Genomic DNA, 23,015 nt, shown 5'->3' with positions numbered 1-23,015 from the left:
GGTATTCTCTGACACTCTCAATTAAAAGTTCGTCCATATTATTTCAAAAGAAACAACGCGCTTTCAATTAAAAAATCAACAATATAATATTTTATAACAATTATGACACACTGGCGCCGACTGGCCGTTCAGAGGCCGTTCGACTCCAACGGATTTTATTCTACTCGGAGAATTTCGGCCGTTCCGTTTGCGTGCTGGCCTGTGCCGGGCCGGGCTGGCTGCTCATAATGGGTTACGTTGCATTTAAAACTATACAAATGAATTTGGACTGTCCTGTGCCGTGCCGGGCTGTGCCGTGCTGGCTGTTCATAATGGGTTTCTTGCTTAAGGCGGCCGCACATCAAAGAAACATGAAACGTAAAACATGAAACATAAAACGTGAATCACGTTTTATGAAAATAAAACAATGCTAAACAAATAGAAGTCCGCATAGCAGTGAAACGAGTGTGATTGATGCGTGTGAAACATTTTTATCTTCGGAAGGCGCACACCAAAGAAACATGAAACGTGAATCACGTTTCATGTAAATAAAACACTGCTAAATAAATAGACGTCCGCATATCTATGAAACGAGTGTGATTCATGCCCATAAAACATTTTTATCTTCTTGAAACGTGTTTCATGAAATAGGACGTGTTCTATTTTTCGATATCAGTTTCACTGTTTTGAATAATTATACGTGCGTAAAATGAATGTCGACCAACAATTTAATATTGTATTGGTTTCTGTGGTGGAGCAGAACGAAGAGTTGTACAATTATAACCTGGAGTGGTACTCGAATAGACAGTAACAAGAAAATAATATCGTTTTTTTTAAACCAGGACCCACAATAAAACAATGTAAATGTTTGAATACTCATTATATAAAATGATTGAAATTTAGCAAGATGATTATTAAATTCGTTTGTATCCAAATATTATGTACTATGGTTATGATTTTTGGACAGTAATAAAAGAGTTGCCACAACAGCAACGACCTCGTCATCATCACTTTCCATTATTTACTATACAAATTTTACTTTGTGTTTATTTGATTAGTATATTAGTGTAGGACTTCGCAAACTCGACACAAGTCCGGTTTTTTTTCTGGTATATCAGGGGGTGCTTATTATGAGACTAACTTTTTCTTAAAAGATTTGCCCCGGAACACCCATTTTCATTCCTTTAAAGGGGGGTAGGGAAAAATCCTACTCCATCAGTCTGGTTTTTTATAATATATACTATTCCTGGTAATAAGTTTGGCGAGCATGTTTTTATGATTTTCTCATTACCTATATATTTTTTTGAAACAACGCTTATGCAGAATTAAAGACCACTATTTGCTCTACAAATAAGGTCCCATGCATTTTCTTCGTATAAGGAAACGCTACGGCACAGTGGCGCCGCAAACCTCAGAAATGCTTTGGCGTTTTTGTTTTTTTTTTCGTCACCTATTTATTTTATTAATAAAATACTTATGACAAATAAAAGAACACACTGTCTGCTACATATTATGACTTATACATATTTTATTTTCTTTGCACCTTAAAGCCACAGTGGTGGCCCAGAGTCAGTTTTTGACCCGTGTTGAGCTGGCCCCCCCCACTTGCAAAAATTAAAAAACAAATAGCCCTGATTTATGAGCTATTTATGAGCTCTCATATTCCGCAAACTAAAAATTTTGAGCTCGTTCCACTGAGCAGGAATTTAATACCCTAGTGGGGGGGGGCTGAGTCAGCCCCCCCCACTACTTAAAAATAGGAATATTGAATCGGTTTTTGGGGCAGAATTACGAGCTATTTATGAGCTCTTGAAATTATATAGTTTCGATTTTTGAGCTCATCCCCTTCACCCCCAAACAACCCTTTAATTGATTTAACTTAAGAGAAAGATGCTGAGAAAACTTAAAATATATCGTATTGCGGATATAATTCATATAGCTTATATACTCTAAGAATAAACTATTAAATCAAGAGCATTTCGATTATTGAGCTACAACCCCTTCGCCAGAAAACCACCCTATCTTCCCGGCTTAAGAGAAAGTTGTATTTAAAATGCGTTAAACTAATTATTTGGCGACTACATATCATTTAATAATTTATAAGCTTCCAAATTACGCGCATTTAGATCAGTAAATTGCAATTTATTTTGTATAGTGCAGTCACTGAAGGTAAAAATCAACGATTACCTTCAATTTCGGTGAACCTTCATCGATTTTCACGAAAATTGGTCAGTAGTTAGAGGATACGTCAAGAAACAAAGGTGACATGGTACCACCTTGCGCCTTTACCCTGAGGGTGGATACCGCCCCTTCTCGGGGGTGAAAATTATTTTATAAAAAATTAATGCACAAATCAATAAAAGAACAAATTAAAAGCAAAATTTATTATATAAAGTTAATAAAATAAGTCAATACTTTTTAAGTTATTAAAGATCAAAGATTTTAATTATTTGTGAAAAAAATGCATGTTTTGAAAAGGTTTTTTGTAAATCACTGAAAAATTTTAAGTTTTTACAAAAAAGTTAATAGTAGTTTAATTCGTATAGCTTATATTCTAAGAATAAACTCTTAAATCACGCGTCTTTCGATTATAGAGCTACAACCCCTTCGCAAGAAAACGACCCCATATTCCCGGCTTAAGAGAGAGTTGTTCTTAAAATAGTTTAAATTAATTATTTGGCGACTACATATCGTTTAATAATTTATGAGCTTGCAAAATATACGCATCTCAATTATTGAATTGCCATTTTCTTTCTATAGTGCAGTCACTGAAGGTAAAAATCAACTAGTACCTTCGATTTCGGTAAATCTCCATTCATTTTCACGAAAATTGGTGAGCGGATTTTGATACTATCAACTTTTTCTGCATCTTATTTTTCATAGGTATTTCTAAGTACTTTGACAAGTATTTAGTACCTAAGTGTTATAAAATGCATCTCTTTCCCGTTATTTAAGCTTGAACCCTTAGACTTTAACAGTCGCGGAAAAAAATATACTTTAATTACCAATAACTTACTTTAAATTAACATTAAAGGGTTTTTCAAGTAAGCAATTTATTATATTTTTTATTAGCTTCAATTTTATTTTATTTATTAAGCTCAACAGGCCGTGAAGGCCTAGGGCTGAAAGATTTAATTTTTCCTTACAATTACTATTACATATTTATATATAATGCTATATCCTATACTACTATAATATATACAATATTACATTTGTTTGTATAAAACACTTAATACTACACTTAACATTATAGTCTTTCCATATATTTCTTCAGCACTTCCTTCCATTGTTTTCTGTCCAAAGCTTTTTCTTTCCAGTTTACAATATTACTTTGTTTTAAGTCTTCATATACGCTGTCCTTCCATCTCCTTCTTGGTCTTCCTATTCTTCTTTTTTGTATTGGCTTACGTAATAGAACCATTTTTGGCATTCTCGCCTTTCCCATTCTTTCTATGTGTCCTAAGTATCGGATTCTCTGTGCTTTGATTGCCGTCGTTATTTTTGGTTCATTATATAGTTCTTCAAGTTCCTTATTATTTCTTCTTCTCCATTGACCGTCTATTTTCACGCCTCCATATATTGCTCGTTGTATTTTCCTCTCCCATCTTTCTAAAAGGTCTATTTCTGATTTTTTAAGCACCCATGTTTCACATGCATATGTAGCTGTAGGTCTGATAACTGTTTTGTAGATTCTTATTTTTGTTTTTCTTGACACATCTTTGGATTTCATTAATGGACGCAATGCTCCATACTTTTTGTTTGCTTTTGCTATTCTTGCTTTTATTTCCCCTTCCCCATGTCCCTTTTCATCTACTTTTACACCCAGGTATGTAAATTCTGAAACTCTTTTAAATGCGCATACATTTTCTCCTTCTATCTCCAATGTGAAATTGTCTTCATTTTCTTTATCTGTTTCTCCCATTATCATGTATTTTGTCTTTTCCTTATTTATGAGAAGACCAAAAGGTTTGGCTTGTTTTATTATATTGCTCATTAATTTTGTTAGCTCTTTCTTACTTGTCGATAATAATGTTAGATCATCTGCGAATGCAATACATTGGTGGCCATTTTTAAAAATCGTTTCCTGTGTGCTTATTTTACTTTTCCTGATTATTCCTTCCAGTATTACATTAAAAAGAGTCGTTGATAGTGGGTCTCCTTGTCTTAATCCTTCCTTTGTTTCAAAATTATTTGATTTATGTCCCTTCCATGCTATTTCGTTTGTGGAGTTATCCATAGTCATCTTTACCATCCTGACGATTTTACTTGGTATGCCCATTTCTTTCATTAGTGCGTACATCTGTTGCCGCTTTACCGTATCATAGGCCTGTTTAAAGTCGACGAACAGGACGTATACTGCTATTTTATGTTCGTAGCACGTAGTTTGGATTTCTTTTAAAGCTTCAATTTTAGTGATGAAAACTTTTTTGTAAAAACTTACAGTTTTTGAGTCATTTATGAAAAATCGCTCTAAAGCATGCATTTTCTTTCCAAAAATTAAAATATTTGATCTTTAATAACTCAAAAAGTTTTGATTTATTTTAATCACATTATATAACAAATTTTGCTTACAATTTGTCCCTCTCTCGATTTGTGGGGTTATTTTTAATAAAGTAATTTTCACTCCCGAGAAGGGGTGACATATACCCCAGGCTAAATCCCCAAGTTGTTATTGCCAATTCGTGAAAATAAATGGAGATTTACCGAAATCGAAGGTACCAGTTGATTTTTACCTTCAGTGACTGCACTATAGAAAGAAAATGGCAATTCAATATTTGAGATGCGTATATTTTGCAAGCTCATAAATTATTAAACGATATGTAGTCGCCAAATAATTAATTTAAATTATTTTAAGAACAACTTTCTCTTAAGCCGGGAATATGGGGTCGTTTTCTTGCGAAGGGGTTGTAGCTCTATAATCGAAAGACGCGTGATTTAAGAGTTTATTCTTAGAATATAAGCTATACGAATTAAACTACTATTAACTTTTTTGTAAAAACTTAAAGTTTTTCAGTGATTTACAAAAAACCTTTTCAAAACATGCATTTTTTTCACAAATAATTAAAATCTTTGTTCTTTAATAACTTAAAAAGTATTGACTTATTTTATTAACTTTATATAATAAATTTTGCTTTTAATTTGTTCTTTTATTGATTTGTGCATTTATTTTTTATAAAATAATTTTCACCCCCGAGAAGGGGCGGTATCCACCCTCAGGGTAAAGGCGCAAGGTGGTACCATGTCACCTTTGTTTCTTGACGTATCCTCTAACTACTGACCAATTTTCGTGAAAATCGATGAAGGTTCACCGAAATTGAAGGTAATCGTTGATTTTTACCTTCAGTGACTGCACTATACAAAATAAATTGCAATTTACTGATCTAAATGCGCGTAATTTGGAAGCTTATAAATTATTAAATGATATGTAGTCGCCAAATAATTAGTTTAACGCATTTTAAATACAACTTTCTCTTAAGCCGGGAAGATAGGGTGGTTTTCTGGCGAAGGGGTTGTAGCTCAATAATCGAAATGCTCTTGATTTAATAGTTTATTCTTAGAGTATATAAGCTATAGGAATTATATTCGCAATACGATATATTTTAAGTTTTCTCAGCATCTTTCTCTTAAGTTAAATCAATTAAAGGGTTGTTTGGGGGTGAAGGGGATGAGCTCAAAAATCGAAACTATATAATTTCAAGAGCTCATAAATAGCTCGTAATTCTGCCCCAAAAACCGATTCAATATTCCTATTTTTAAGTAGTGGGGGGAGCTGACTCACCCCTTCCCACTAGGGTATTAAATTCCTGCTCAGTGGAACGAGCTCAAAATTTTTAGTTTGCGGAATATGAGAGCTCATAAATAGCTCATAAATCAGGGCTATTTGTTTTTTAATTTTTGCAAGTGGGGGGGGGGCCAGCTCAACACGGGTCAGTTTTTGCATATTTTCTTTATCCATTTTGCTTTTTTTTTGGTGGTTTCGGGGAAAATATGGGGGTGAATTATCCAAATTTGTAAATAATACTTGTACATGGGTAATCGCTGAAAGTTTTTTTACGCTGGCGTAAGCGGTTCAGATGGTATATATTATAAAAAGGGGACTTTTAAAATTTAACACCCTGTAATTAAAAAATGGACAATTGCCCTTAAATGAAACCTATACCAACAAATCAGACATTTATTTGTGATTAATTGCCGCCGGGTTGCTTGTTTTTTTTTTAATATTTTTTAAAAACATCTTTAGGGGTCAAGTCACAAGTATCTACTTTTGAGACAATCAAGTTTACACACTGTTTACATTCAACAAACAATCATTTTATATAAAATAAAGATTCTACCTACCAACCAGGAGTATTTGTCAAAAAGTGTTGTATTTTTTAAAAATGTATCTTGTTAATTTGTTTAAGAAAAAATAATAATTTTTTGCACTCATTTTGTCAAGATTTGTCACTTGACCCCTTTCTGAAATAAACGATTCAATTATAGGAATTACAGTCCTCTTCATATTTCTATTAAGGAATTTTTTGCAATAACGTACAGGAAGGGCTACGTTTCGCAAAAACCACAAACTACCCCCTTTAAAGGGATGAAAATGGGTGTTCCGGGGCGAAATCTTTTAAGAAAAAGTTAGTCTCATTAAAAGCACCCCTTGATATACTAGAAAAATAAATAAAATCGGACTTATTTGCGAAGTTCAACCTCTGTTTCCTACACTATATAACATGAAAAGGTTTCGTTCTTCACAATTTATTTGTTTCATGTTTCACGTTTCTTTGATATTAAAAAGCAATTAAAGAGCGGCGCCGACAGCAATGACCACGTCACTATCCATTGCCGACTATACAAATTTTATTTTTGTTTCATCGATTTGCATAGCATATCACATGAAACGGTTACTTTTTTTACAATTTATTTGTTTCATCTTTCACGTTTAATGTTTCACGTTCCATGTTTCTTTGATGTCTGCCTAAGGCAGGCCGCACATCAAAGAAACATGAAACGTAAATTACGTTTCATGGAAATAAACCACTGCTAAACAAATATATGTCCGGCCAATTATGAAACTCTCCGAAAATAAAAATGTGTCATGAGCATGAATCACACTCGTTTCATTGGTAGGCGGACTTTGAGATTTGTTTAGCAGTGTTTTCTTTTCATGAAACATGTTTTTCGTTTCATGAAACTAAAAAACTGCTAAACAAATCTCAAAATCCGCCTACCAATGAAACGAGTGTGATTCATGCTCATGACACATTTTTATTTTCGGAGAGTTTCATAAATGGCCGGACGTATATTTGTTTAGCAGTGTTTTATTTCCATGAAACGTAATTTACGTTTCATGTTTCTTTGATGTGCGGCCTGCCTAAGGGAGGTAGAGCTCTTTGAAGATGGCGTCTTGTAATTAGTTTTTCTTAAATAACTCCAGAACGCTTCTATTGAGAAAAACGAAAATTGGTACAGATATTTATCTTCCAGAGATAAATCGACTCCATGCATTGCGAATTTCTAGTACCGGTCATAGGAGTCCGTTTTGGGGAGAGCAACAATTATTTTATCGCATAACTTTTTTATCTTTAATTTTTAAGCATTTTTGACTCTGGATTATTAAATTGTGAGGTATTCTACAACTAAAAGGTACTCTTGTTTTAGGTCGATAAGATACACAGTTTTCTAGAAAAATCGATTTGAAAATTTTTATTTTTTTGAATGTCCAAAAAAGATTAAAAAAAAACTATTTAGAAATCCGAAAACTGGTACGTTTATTTATATTTCATAGATGAATCGATTTCATTAATTGCGAATGTTTAGTACGGGTCATATGCGTCCGTTTTGGGTAGGTTAACGGGTATTTTATCGCATAACATTTTTGTCATTAATTTTTAAGCATTTTTGACTTGAGATTATTAATTATGAGATATTCTAGTACTAAATGTTACTCTTCCTTAAGTTGGTAAAATACACCGTTTTTTTTTTCAATTTTTATTCAAATTCAAAAAACGAAAAATTTCAAATCGATTTTTCTAGAAAACCGTGTGCCCTACCGACTTAAACCAAGAGTATCTTTTAGTACTAGAATACCTCACAATTTAATATTCCAGTGTCAAAAATTCTTAAAAGTTAAAGATAAAAAAGTTAAGTGATAAAATAACCGTTGCCCTACCCAAAACGGACGCCTATGATCGGTACTAGAAATTGGCAATGGATGGAATCGATTTATCTCTTGAAGATAAATACACGTACCGATTTTCGTGTTTCTAAATTAAAGCGTTCTGGAGGTATTTAAGAAAAACTAATTACAAGACGCCATCTTCAAAGAGCTCTAGCTCCCTTAGGAAGCATTTTCGGACTGGGTGAATTGAGTTGAAATATCTTAAAATTATCTGAGAAATCTCCTGTTTTCGTTTGTCGGTAGAGTTTCTGGACACCCTGTATGTATATTCGAACAATCTTTTTTAAGCATGAACATTATCAAGAGTAAACTGAGAAGCCGTTATACCGATAAGAATTTGGAATTGTGCCTAATATTAAAAACAACAACATACAAACCTAATTTACTCAAACTTTCCATGGAGATGCTAGCACATTGCTCCGCATTAATAAATATTTATTAAGTATGAAATTCTTATACCGACCACGTTACTAATCAAAGTGTTTTGTTGAATATACAAAAAAGGAAATAGACAAGGCGAAATCGGCGGGTTCGAAGGGAAAAATATTCCCATGAGATTTTTTTGCATAATCACATTCGTGAGATATCCCAGAATAAGGTTCAAGAAGTCGCCCACGTGAAAAGTGGGCCAATTTTTTTTTAACAATTTTTTTTAATCAAATTGCAAGAATTAATATTTTTTGCCCGAACAATTTTTTCTTTAATTTTTTGGACCATTCTGGACAAAAAAGATCTCTTTTAATTTTTCTCTAAAGTTGATCGTTTTCGACTTATAAGCAATTTAAAATTGAAAAAAACGAAAAATGGCGATTTTCAAGGCTTAATAATTCGGTTAGAAGTTATTATTATGAAAGTCAATATATGACTAAATTAAAGTTTAAAGCCCCCCCTACAAGATCCTGAAGAAATTTTTGTCATTATTTTATTACCAAGCCGTTATTTTTAAGTAATAATAATAAGCACCATGCACGTCTGCGGCCGCTGTAAATTCTGAGTGCGAGAGAGAAGCCATTCCAGCAGTCCAATTGTGCATCTTACTCGCACTCACATTTACAGCGGCGTTAATACGATCTAACAGCTCATTGTTATTAATTAAAAATAACAGGTTAGTAGTAAATTAATGATACAGATTTCTTCAGGATCATGTAGCGGCGACTTTAAACTTTGATTTAGTCACTTTCTGACTTTCATAATAATAATTTTTAACCGAGTTATTAAGTCTTAAAAATGGCCCTTTTCGCGTTTTTCAAATTTTAAATTGCTTATAACTCGAAAAAGATCAACTTCAGAGAAAAATTATAATAGAGCTTTTTTGTCCAGAATGGTCCAAAAAACCTAAAAAAAAAATAGTCCGGGCCAAAAATATTGATTTTTGCAATTTGATTAAAAAAAAATTGTTAAAAAAAAATTGGCACACTTTTCACGTGGGCGACTTCTTGAACCTTATTCTGGGATGTCTCACGAATGTGATTATGCAAAAACATCTCATGGGAATATTTTTCCCAACGAACCCGCCGTTTCCGCCTTGTCTAAAAACAGTTGTTAACCACAATAAAAACAGCCAAAATCGAATAACTCGGTAACATAATGAGGAACAGTGAAAGATATAGACTGCTGCAACTAATCTTGGAGGAAAAAGAGGAAGGAAAACGGGGACCAGTAAGGAGGGAGATTTCCTGGCTAAAAAATCTACGTAAGTAATTCAACACAATAATCACAAATCTTTTCAAAGCAACAGTGTGCAAAATACAGATGGCCAAGATGGTTGCCAACATCAGAAAGGGTAGGCAGTACAAGAAGAAGTGTAATAAAAGTTTACTAAACAAGCAGATTTGGCTCCTAACTTTTTTTTTTAATTTTTGTAATGTTCATATTTGGCTCTTTGTCATGATTTTTTTCTTTGACTTCCTTTACTCCGCTATTGTTGTTATACGTTCCTGTTGTTGACTTCTTCTTGAATTGTCAACCAAAATCAGCTGCATTTTGTTGATGGGTTTGTTACACATTTTTCGTCATTAACCCATTAAGCGCCATTGATGCGAAAACGCAACATTTTGAAAGGAATTTTTTTTGATAACTAAGTATTATTTTCTTAGAAAAATTTTTATGTGATTTAATTCTTAAAGGTTTAATGGTATTGAAATATATTTTATAGAACAAATATATTTAATTGTTTATAATTTATAAAAGACTTACTTTAGCAATTTGTTACTTCGTCCGTCATGAGTATACAGTAAAACCTGCCATATCCGGATCAATGTGGCGACAGACCGATCCGAATATCAAGACCACTTCTTTTATAGTCTCTGAAACGTTTTCTCCTTCATACATTCCAATAATCAACGCCGTCAATATCTTTCGTCGATAGACACAGATAGGCTGACAAAGAGATGTCACATTTGGGGGCAAAAAAATACTTTATTTCGCCATCTTTTAGTTCTTTTGGGTCGGGATAAGAGAGTGCGTTGTCCAACAGCAGGACTGCCTTTCTCGATAAATTTCGGTAGATGCGGATGGCAGAACCGTCCGGATATGGGGAGGTCCGGATATGACAGGTCCGGATGTGGCAGGTTGTACTGTATAATCTTCTTGTAAAATTTTGTCTTTGCTTTTAATATAATGGTTTACATGATTTTTATAAAGTAGGTATAAACTACATATTTAGCAATAACCAAACAAAAAAATTTACTATTTTTATCAAAAAAAAAGTTACATGCATTCAAACTTAATGTTGCGTTTTCGCATCAATGGCGGAATCTGTTAAGAAATTAATGAAATACACTTTTATGTATTATGAGATTTATTTGAAAATTATAAGTACAAAAGTAGTAAAACTAAATAAAATATTTCTAAAAAACTATAAAACTTAATATTCCAATTTATGGAAGCTGTCAAAACATGCAGAGTGTAAATGTACATTGCACTTTTGACACATATGATAGTTTGTCTTTTACATTGTCTGCATCTTCTTGACTTTTCAGGGTACCGTATTACGATGAATGTGGTTCACTTTGTTAGTTCTCATTTCTTGCAGTAATTCTGAATTTGTTGGCCTTCCTCGTCCTTTGGATTTAGAAGTTGATGTGAGGTGCAGATCCTGGGATCGGTATCTATGCAGCTGAGCCAGGTGAGGGAGTTGCCTTTTAAGGCCATCGGTACATAATTCGCAAATAATTTACGGCTATCCCTACTTTTTCTGTCTTTACACGGCAAATTACGTGTAGTAAAATTCACACTGGTATGGATATGTAAACATTACTAGAACGTCATTCTACTTGACAATGTCATGATTAACTTTAAAGAGATGGCTTTTGAACGTTCTTGGATAACTGTTATTTGTATAATTGCAAATTATTAATTCAGTTAATAAATGTGATAATTTTTTCACTAACTGTGTATTCAGTGATTGTAATAATTTATATGTACAACAAAAACTAATACTCAATCGAGAAAAGAGGAAAAGAGTTACAAGTGATTTTTTAATAATATATTGTTACTATGGAACGCTTACAATTTTGAACATCTTTAACAACAAAATACTTGGATCACAGAATACATTATCTTCCACAAATAATACACAATAAATAACTGTTTATTAAGTTCACGTCTTAAATCAATTATTTATCAAATACACTATATATCAACATTATTTAATCAACAACTCAAATATTTAAAATTGTCACTGTCTGACTGACAATATGCTGACAATATTCTATTCGACTGAGTGCGTTGTAAGACAAAGATAGATTTGGAAAATATTACCACGGACATTGTGTTCATTTTTTTCGAATCCTGAAAAAACCAATAAATATTTTTGAAAAATTTAAGCGCGGAATGAAAGACTAAATTATTACCGAGGGCCGAAAGTTCCTTAGAATAAATAAAAAGTTTATTTTGAATGAGATATTTGAAATTAAAAATCACCCTAATTTTCTCTTAGTTTTTCACCCCTGCAACTTATTAAAATAAACATTATAGAAGTTATCAGGGACTTTCGGCCCTCGCTAATAACGTAATCTTTCATTCTACGTTTAAATTTTTCAAAAATACTTATTAGTTTTCCCAGGATTCGAAAAAAATGAATCCCCATTTGAATAGCATTGCAGCCGAAAATACGTACCCATCCCATTAAGAGTAAACAGTAGCGATCAACAGGTAGCAACAAAATATAACGTCGGGAGATAGTATCATAAACTTTGTCAACAGTGGTAATCTTTGACATTATCTAAGATTAATATTTTGACAATATCATAGTCGCGCTAAATGGAAGTAGTAGAAAACGATTTTATTATTAATAAATAGATATTTAGAAAAATAAACCAAAATGGGTGAAAATTTTATGTTAAGATAGGTATTTAGAAAGGTATTTGCATGAAATATCTAATAATAAAACAATAATAAATAATCATTTTTTGTTTTGAAGCGAAACAAAGGACATCGCACACATCTTATGGAAAATATAATGTCACTCAAATTCAATAAAATTTATACGAATAGATTCGTTTTAAATTAACGGTCAATTCTTATCAGTAAGCCAACTCTTAATTATGATTAATTACGGCGCAAATTGCAATTAAAGTTTATCGAAATCACATTTTTGGAGTCTATAAACGTGTCAGTTATAATCACTATTGTTCTGGGTGCTATTCAAAACAGCTTAAACTATTATAATAAGATGCTTAATAGCCCGAGAAGATTTATGAAGTTACCGATAATTTGGGTATTTTAAAATATTTTTTCTCTCTCTAACTTATGTACCTACCCATTTGATTTTAGATTGATTTATATCAATTTCTGCTCTTATTATTGAAAATTAAGAGTTGGCGCAATGATAAGATTTGACCGTTAATTTGAAACGAATCTATTCATATAAATTTTATTGAATTTGAGTGACATTATATGTTCCATAAGATGTGTGCGATAAGATATTTAGAAAAGTACTTGCATGAAATATCTAATAATAAAACAATAATAAATAATCATTTTTTGTTGTGAAGCGAAACAAATTTCGATTTTCGCATAATTTTGGCACGGTTTTTAATGGACTTTTTCTTGGAAGGTTTCACTTTATTTTTTGTTTGATTTACTTTTTCCATTTTGTTAAACTATTGATAAAATTTTTAGAATAAAAAATCCTCCTAAAACTTTATATACTCGCATTAGAATTCGAAATATTTTTACGTAAAATATACTTACCTACCTACATATAACTAAAACTCACAATTAACAACAATATATTCTTTCAAAGAGGCCAACAACTTATACAACAACAACAAATATATAATAAATTAACTATCAATAAACACTACTTTCCTATGAAACAACAAAAACGAATTCTTAAATTAACACACTACTGCACTGAACAGATATCGATAAAGATGACAGAACAGATTAGAGAAAATCTGACGCAGGTTTGTCAAAATGACAGTGATAATTTCTCTATGTTGCCTAATTAGTTATTTAGTTACAATATGTTCGATTTCTTGTTAGAAATAAAAAAATTTAGTAGTTCCAATATTACACAAAATCTAGGCATGGGATAAAAAAGTTTATTTGAAGAAAGTTTTTTTTCTTCTTAATGGCGGTACAGGCTCCTTTTTTCAATATTTTATTTAGTTATAGAGTAATTTCCACGTACTAACACATTTCTGTAATTGGGCCGCCATTCTTTATTATATTACGAATATGTGTGCCAAATATCTCGACAAAATATTCAAAATTGGAACCGCAATCTTGGAACGCGTTTGTTGCTACCTGTTGATCGCTACTGTAGCCTCTTAAGAGATTTGTCGTTTTCTGTGAGACCATAAAGTTTTTGGGGGATTACACGTTCGGGGTGGCATCGGCAGGAGGAGCTCAGATTTGCAGATTCTGCACATTCTGCTGATTCTGACAGACATGGGAGAACGGTGCAGCCTGGGCCCCAGAAACGGCGAAGACCAGGTTCTTGTGGACCTGGTCCGTAAGATAGGGGTGATACAATGGATCTGCCGTAGGAGGTCTAAGTGTCTGAAGGGTTCACAAGTGGGCCCTGCCCCGATGTACCATAACCATAATATGTGCACCAAAAGTGCAATGTACATTTACACCCTGCATGTTTTGAGAGCTTTCATACATTGTAATATTAAGTATTATAGTTTTTTAGAAATATTTTATTTAGTTTTATTACTTTTGTACTTTTAATTTTGAAATAAATCTCATAATCCATAAAAGTGTATTTCATTAATTTCTTAACAGATTCCACCGTTGATGCGAAAACGCAACATTATTTTTTAAGAACACCCTGTAACCTAAAAAAAAATTATATCAAAATTTGTTTTTAAAACACCATACATAACTAAGCCTAATATAATTTTTATAAAAAAATTTACATATTTCATACCTTGGCGATTAATGGGTTAACTAGGGTGAGGGCTGCTTCTTTGACTTTCTCTTTTTCATGTATGTTTCTTTCATGATTGTTGATGCATGTTTTCATTATACTCTGTGCTCGTTGTCCCAGGCATGTTTGCACATCCGACATTTCTCGCAGTCTCAGTGCTTGACGTATGTTTCATGCTCGTTTGCCCTGACACTTAATGGTCTTTCTTGCAGTAGAAATTGTTGCATTCACAGGGTATTTTATAGATGCAGTTTTTGGATCTTTCTTGGGTATTGTTGTTCTGGTTTTCACAGGATAGATTTCAGAGTATTGGTTATTTTAAATGTTGTGATATTGTACTTGTTTCTCATTCTTTTCAATTGTTCTGATAAGCCCTTTACTCCAGGGAATCTCCCTGTCTTATACCATTGCCAGCTCCAATTGGGTCAATTAGTTCTTCTTCTACTTTTACGTTTAATGTGGTGTTCTGGTATATATTTTCCATCGTTTTGATTATTCCTAGAGGTATTTCTCTTGCATACAATAAATGGATAACATCCATTAATTTGACCCTGTCAGGTACTTTCTTAAGCTTAATACAAGTTGTGTAGGAAAATAATGGAAAATACTTACTTTAATTAGAGGAACTCCGCCATTTTCTCTCTGTTCGAGAATGATGTTATCTTTAGAATCAGGTTCGGCGAACTTATATAGTTCAGGAGGAGGAAGTTTCAGCGGGTGCTTCCTCTCGATGTCGGACAGGATACTATCTAATACTCTCTCCAACATAGACCTGCAACAAAATCATTACAGATGCAATTGTACGGATTGTGATCCATAGATCATTAAAAAAAAAAGTAAAATATTTCATACTAAAACGCGTGATTAGCTAATCTATATATATCGTACATCTATAAAGTATGTGGAATTTTCTTATTTGTTGCTTTTTCACGTTAAGATCTGAGTTTTCGGAATTGTTACATTTACTTTTAGATCGCTTGGCACCTTATAAATGTCAAAAACAAGTACCTATTTAGACGTTTGGAGTCTCACATAACAAAAATTAAAAGTTCATTAGCAGATTATTATAATGTTAAAACGGAACACCATTGGTACAGTCCATCCGTGATGTCTCCTCAAGGCCATCTCCATATCGCTGGTTGTTTCTTAATCATCTATGTTCAAAGTATTAAAAAAAAGAATGCTGAATCACCATAAATATCCAAGCATCTCTAAGCTGATAACTAATTCAGATGTAATTATGTAGCACAAATTAGGATTATCACATTCAAGTTGTTATCAATCGACCTATTCCATATGATAATGCCAGAAGACGATGTGGTGAATCCTTGGAAGAAGAATCTTCCAAGGATTGATGCAAAAATGGAGTCTTAGGGTACGGACATACCGAAGATACATGGATGTCAGTCGGGGGAGGTCGCGGTTTACATACAACGCTGACAGGCGGAACATACTGAAGATACCTTCCTATCAGTGTTCTTTGCGGTTTCTGAGGTGACCGACACATGTCCCGGAAAGTTAGCTTTTTAACATTGTGAAAAGTAGTGGATCATTTGTAATACATCAAATCGCCAGTTTTCGGCTCATACAGGGTGAGTCATGAGGAACTGTACATACTCCTATCTAGTATAGAGGCCCCTATGGGGAATAACAAATGGCCATTAAAAAGTGTCTGCTCCCCTTGTTTAATAATATACAGGGCGAGTTTCGCATTCTGACAGAAATTTATATTCGTCATAATTTTTGAACGGTCAGATCGATGTGTCTCTTATTTTGGTCAATCGTTACACCATTACCACCTAATCAACTGATTTATTCAAACTAGAAAAAAAGCAGGTCCGGCTTTAAAAAATTAGTTCGTTTGGGTCTTAGAAAAAATTTCACCCTGTATACGCTTTTTGAAAATTCTAATATGAATTTTACAAATTAGACAAATAGGCAATTAAAATGGCATATTTATTTTTTCCCCACACGATTACTTAATTTATTATTAAAAAATCAAATTTGTCAAAATCGCAATTTTACCATAAAAATAAAAAAAATTAAACAACGTTTTTCTTAAAATTAAAAGTTTCACCATTTTTTTTTTCTATAACACGTCTAGATCTAAAACTACCCATAACACTTCTCTTTGGACTCATAGTTTAACATAGACGTGATCAAATAGATAAATTTTAAATTTTTTCACTTAATTTTTGCGATTTAACTTTGCTGGCCACTCGTGAAAAACAAAATCCCACAACTCATCAGTACATTGAAATGCAGATTGTAAATGACTAGGATGAGTTAATGATAGAAATAGATTCTGAATCTGAGGTCTCATCTTTTATCATACCACATCGATTATTTGCTGTTAAAAAGAAAATTTTATTTTTTTATTAAATAAATTTTGTGTTTTCTGTTGTTTTTGTATTTTTTTTTATATACAAAGAACATTGTTGTTTCGTCTCATAATTTTGTATATAAGATCATGTTTTTTAAAACCCTATTTTTCATCTTCAACAATATTCGTAAGTGCGTCATGGGGTTCATTCTCAGAAAATTCTCCATATCGAGAATATTCTCGAGAATATCCTCCGATTTTTCATTCTCGAGAATTTTCCAACACTATTTACCACGCTAATTTATCGCTGTAAACCGCGATGGTAGGTCGCGAGGGTGAACGGGTGAATCATCCTTGGTATGTGCGACCTCATAGAAGGTTTGTTTTGACATCGATGTAGCAGTTTGCTTATCTATAGTTAAATATAAATACAAAAATAAAAATCCAGTTTTTGTGGTGAAACAAATTAAACGATTGTTAATGGGACCCAAAAAGCGAAAATGGATTCCGCTTCGACGGCGATAAATCGGAATATTCTGCAATCTAACGAACCTATGCAATGTGACGCAATGGGTACTAGTCAGCAGCCAGTGGCGTACGCTCCAAAATACCAAATGTGCACTGATCAACAATTACAAGGTAATATGCAAATTTCTCAACCATTAAACACATCTTACTCTCAACCCTTAAAGCAACCCCAATATACTAACCCACCTTCCACCTCATTAAATCAAACCGAATGGAAAACAGTCGAAAACTCCAACAAAAGACATCGAACTAGTCCAGACAAAAGAATTGTAAAGCAAACAAAAATAAACGATTACTGGCTGAACTCGCCGACTACCACTTCTAACAGATTCGAGGCACTAAATAGCGAGTCAAAAGATGATGAAATAAATGACAATGAAAGCACAAGTGAAAAAGAGAAAATAACCAAACCGCCTCCAATATTTATTAAGGGGGTTAAACACATACCCCCACTTATCGAATTACTAAACCAAATTGCTGAAAATAATTACGAATTAAAAGTTCTTAGCTCCGATCAAGTTAAACTTCAGCCAAAATCTGCTGACTACTATAGTACAATAACAAAAGCCCTATCGGAAAAAAAGACAGAGTTTCATACTTATCAAATAAAAAACGAGCGCAGTTTCAGGGTTGTTCTTAAGAACATGCATTACTCGATGGACAAAAATCTTATAAAAAAGGAAATAGAAGAGAAAGGCCACACTGTTAGAAACATTTGGAACATCAAACACCCTAAAACTAAAGATCAGCTATCACTATTTTTCGTCGACTTGGAACCTTCTGATAATAATAGAAATATATATGACATTGAGTTCCTATTAAACCATAAGATTAAAATTGAACCACCGTACCAGAAAAGAGAGATACCACAATGTTCTAGATGTCAACGATACGGACATACCAAATCATACTGCCACCTTAGACCACGATGTGTAAAGTGCACAGGGGATCATGCAACAGAGCAATGCACTAATAAAGAAAGAAGTGCCAACGTCAAGTGTGTACTCTGCGAGGGAGACCACCCAGCAAACTACAAAGGTTGCAGGGTATACAAGGAGCTACAAACGAAAAAATTCCCAACGATTAGACCCAGGCCTAGCATGCCAATTAATCATGCACAACATGTCCAAGCAGGAGTTACCTACGCCCAAATCGTTAATAACTCACAACAAATTACGAATAGTAATACAAACCAAACAGAAGTAATTACTACCAATACTCCCGCCTCAAATGACATGGCTGAACTAAAGAATATGTTAAAAGTCCTGATGGAACAAATGGGTACACTGTTAAACCTTCTCACCACCGTCGTCACTAAATTAACAAAATGATCAAATTCTTGAAAATAGCTATTTGGAATGCCAACGGGCTAACAAATCATGCTCAAGAAGTTAAAGCTTTTATACTAATACACAACATCGACATAATGTTAATCTCTGAAACACACTTTACAAATAGAAGCTATCTGAGAATTCCCAACTATGCAATATATAACACCAAACATCCAGATGGCACTGCACATGGAGGAACTGCAATCATAATTAAGTCATCTATAAAACACCACGAGTTAAATAAGTTTAAAAGAGACTATATACAAGCAACAAGTATTAGTATAGAAGACTGGAACGGTCCTTTAACAGTAACTGCAATATATAGTCCACCACGACATACTATAGCCAAAAATCAATACCAAGAATTCTTCAACACACTTGGAAACAGGTTTCTAGCAGGCGGCGATTATAACGCAAAACACACTCACTGGGGATCCAGGCTAATAACTCCGAAAGGTAGGCAATTATACATGGCAATGGAAACCAACAACCTTAAATACATATCTACTGGCGAACCCACATACTGGCCCACAGACACAAACAAAATTCCAGATTTGGTTGATTTCTGTGTGACTAAAGGAATACCACTTGAATCCCAGACAGCACAATCTTGTTTCGATCTTTCATCCGACCACTCTCCTGTCTTGGTCATGATATCTACGAATATCCTCGAAACACAACCTCCACCATATCTAAGTAGTAAATATACCAATTGGATTAAATTCCGGGCTATCCTTGATGAGAGGCTGGACCTAAACATCCCACTAAAATCGGATGGCGAAATTGACGAAGCAGTAAATCAATTAAGTAGGATAATTCAGGAAGCTGGCTGGCAGTCAACACCTAAACAACCAAGAACAATCATACACAAAGATTTACCCAACGAAATAAAAGAAAAAATCGCAGAAAAAAGAAGACTAAGGAAAGTATGGCAAAGAACCCGTGCACCCCAGGATAAAAATAGATTAAACCAAGCTACAGCGCGACTAAAAACTTTGTTAAACAACAATAAAAACAACGACATAAAACGATATCTACAAAATCTATCTGCTACGGAAACCTCCGAATACTCGCTATGGAAGGCAACACGAAAGATTAACAGACCACAACTCTCTAATCCGCCTATCCGGGCCAGTAACGGACGATGGGCTAAAAGTAACAACGAAAAAGCTACAGTCTTTGCCAAATACCTGGAGGAAGTGTTCCAACCACATGCCCAAAACAACAACTCTGATGCAGAAGATAATATTCAATTGTATTTAGAATATCCATACCAACTAGAAGCACCGTTGGAGAAATTCACAGCCAAACAAGTTTTCAACAAAATCCAAACAGATATGAATCCGAAAAAGTCCCCAGGGTTCGACTTAATCACTGCAAGAATTTTAAAAGAACTTCCCAAGAAAGGCGTGCAATATTTGACACAGATTTTTAACGCAATCTTAAGAACTGGTTACTATCCCCTTTTGTGGAAAGTGGCACAAATCATCTTAATACCCAAACCAGGCAAGCCTGTAGAAGAAGTTAAGTCCTATAGACCTATCAGTCTACTTTCAGTGATGTCAAAGGTTTTTGAAAAACTCTTACTAGACAGATTACAGCCAATCCTCGTGGAAAAGCAGCTAATACCCAACCACCAGTTTGGATTTAGACAACAACATGCTACCACCGAGCAAATTCATCGAGTCTGCAATTCCATAAACAAAGCCTTAGAAGAGAAGCAATACTGCTCTGCAGCCTTTTTGGATGTCTCGCAGGCTTTTGATAAAGTCTGGCACACTGGCTTGCTATACAAAATAAGAAAAGTCCTTCCTCTCAACTACTTTCTAATCCTCAAGTCCTATCTCTCCGACCGCCATTTCCTTGTAAAAGTTAAAGATCAGTGCACTAACTTATATCCAATCAACGCTGGAGTACCTCAGGGTAGTGTCCTTGGACCAGTTCTCTACCTACTCTACACAGCAGATCTTCCTACAAGCCAAAACATCATCACAGCCACATATGCAGATGACACAGCAATCATTGCAGCTCACTCAAACCCGTACATCGCCTCGCAACTGCTCCAGACAAATCTCGACAGTATAAATATCTGGTTACAAACATGGCGAATTAAAGTAAACGAAAGCAAGTCAGTACATATAACGTTCACTAATCGAAAAGATACGTGCCCAACCGTCTCAATAAATAATCAAGTACTACAACAAAAGGATGACGTAAAATACCTAGGTATGCACTTGGACCGCAGATTAACGTGGAAGAAACACATATTCACGAAAAGAAAACAGTTGGGTCTGAAACTCAATAAAATGTACTGGCTGATAGGAAAAAGGTCACAACTGAGTTTGTACAATAAAATTTTAGTATACAAGGCAGTGATTAAGCCAATATGGAGCTATGGTATCCAACTGTGGGGATCTGCGTCGAGATCCAATATCGACATCCTGGAGAGATTCCAATCGAAAACCTTGCGCATTATCACAAATGCACCGTGGTACATGCCCAATGAACACATCAATCGTGATCTCCAAATGAAGACTGTCAAAGAAGAAATTGCCAGTTACGCCCAAAAATACGACATCCGACTACAAAACCACCCCAACAGGCTAGCGAAGAACCTAATGAGACCCCAGGCAAACAGAAGGCTAAAGCGCCACACTCCAAGCGATCTACGAACAAGATTTTAAATTTTAAATTTTCAAAAATATTTTATTTATTATAGAGTTTTATTTATAGGGTTTTATTTATTAGTCACAAATAATTTTGTTAAGTACTAAAATTATGATTTTATAGGTTATTGTCACTGGACAGTCTCCTGCAAGTCTCTTTTAATTGTTAAACAATTTACTTATTGTAATCATTATTACAGATTGTAAATAAATGGGATGTTAAAAAAAAAAAAATGTAGCGACCACGACCTCCACTGCGACATCCATGTATCTTCGGTATGTCCGTACCCTAAGAAAATTGGAGATTAACACAAATGATAAGTACAGATCTGGTCCTTCCAGAACTTCAGAAGCAATCGATACTGGTACAATTGCCCGGCAAAAGCTCAAATCATCATTTACGGACAATAGACGTGACCATCAACTTCGGTAATTTTCGATTGACTATACAGAAGTTATAGATCCTGAAATCTCCTATGCGGTAGGATATAAAAATGTCGACAGTATGTAATACACGATTCAAAGAAGATAGATACGAATAAGATATTATAACATATGTAATTATTACTGCTGACACAGTAGATAGTGCAAGCTGCTTTAATATTTTAAACAAATATCTTGACCAAATTCAAACAGCATTTATCTTCTATTCTAAGTGTTCACAATTACAATATGGCAAGATTCACTACCATACTTTCACACACGCACCAACTTGTATACCGTCGCACCGTCGCCAACAATTTTTGATGATAGGAGACAATCGAAATTCTATGCGGTGCTTAGAAACAGACTTGACTTAGCATAAATTATTAATTATTTTTTTAACTTCCACTTTCTAGACATATTAAAAAAGAAATAGATAAATATATATTTTACGCACCTGTTATTCAGCATCACCAAATCAGCCATCCAAGAATTCTTGTCCTCATTTGATTTGGCACATAGAATCACAGAAGGAGTCTGCCTCGGAGATATTTCGAAAGCATGTTTTAATTCTTCCGTATCTTGATGATCTATGATTTCCACTTTCCTAATGAAGAACCTCTCCTTGAGCTTGCATTCGGGATGACTCGGATGGTGCACTGAACTCTGCCTCCTACATGAATCAATTTGTTATTAACAAATATTTTCCTCACTAAACTTAAAAATATGTGTATTTTTAGTCTCATTCATATAAATTACATTCTTGTAAGTATAAGAAAATGTTGTGAATCCCGAGAGTAAAGGTAATGGATTTTGACAAGAGCTATGACCTTGTAAATACCACATGAACCTGTGTACTGAATCGGGATGACTCACTGCTCTTGTCAAAATTCATTACCTCTACCTGGGTACCTGGATATCCGAAGGATATCTTACCTTGAATTTGGTTTACAGAGTATCATCAGACCATCGAAAAGGAACACCCGTCTGTCGGTCAGTCTTTTATTGTTGCCAACTTTGATCAAAGTATCTTCTCTAACGAATTCGTTACAGCACTGCCCTAGATCCTTTGAATCCCAGTTCTCTACGATCCTTTCCAGTTCGTGGATCTTTATAAGTGCTGCTTGTCGTCTCGCTCTCGCCTGCGGAAGCGGAGCTGAACTCCTGGGTAATGTTTGAGTGGGAACACAGCTTCCTAAAAGGATAAGAGAATATG

General features: G+C 34.1%; 1 protein-coding gene across 11 annotated transcripts in view; it reads right to left on the bottom strand.

Moving 5' to 3' along the window:
• The window catches only part of LOC114334083 (protein son of sevenless), a 652,420-nt gene that overhangs the window by 554,136 nt on the left and 75,269 nt on the right, over window positions 1-23,015 (bottom strand). For 4 of the 11 annotated variants that reach the window (XM_050646932.1, XM_050646939.1, XM_050646934.1 and 1 more), the window contains exons 8-10: window positions 22,736-22,994; window positions 22,257-22,472; window positions 15,141-15,300 (exon numbers count right to left, since the gene is read on the bottom strand). The exons of 6 other annotated variants lie outside the window; for them this stretch is intronic. In XM_050646932.1, the coding sequence (XP_050502889.1) occupies window positions 15,141-15,300; window positions 22,257-22,472; window positions 22,736-22,994 (635 nt within the window). The remainder of the gene's footprint in view (window positions 1-15,140; window positions 15,301-22,256; window positions 22,473-22,735; window positions 22,995-23,015) is intronic. One more of the 11 variants, XM_050646940.1, reaches the window with a different exon arrangement.

This window comes from Diabrotica virgifera, chromosome 3 (assembly GCF_917563875.1).
Source record: "Diabrotica virgifera virgifera chromosome 3, PGI_DIABVI_V3a".
Taxonomy (NCBI): Eukaryota; Metazoa; Arthropoda; class Insecta; order Coleoptera; family Chrysomelidae; genus Diabrotica; species Diabrotica virgifera.
The sequence above is the reverse complement of the archived record's forward strand: the minus strand, read 5'-3'. Positions and strand labels throughout refer to the sequence as shown.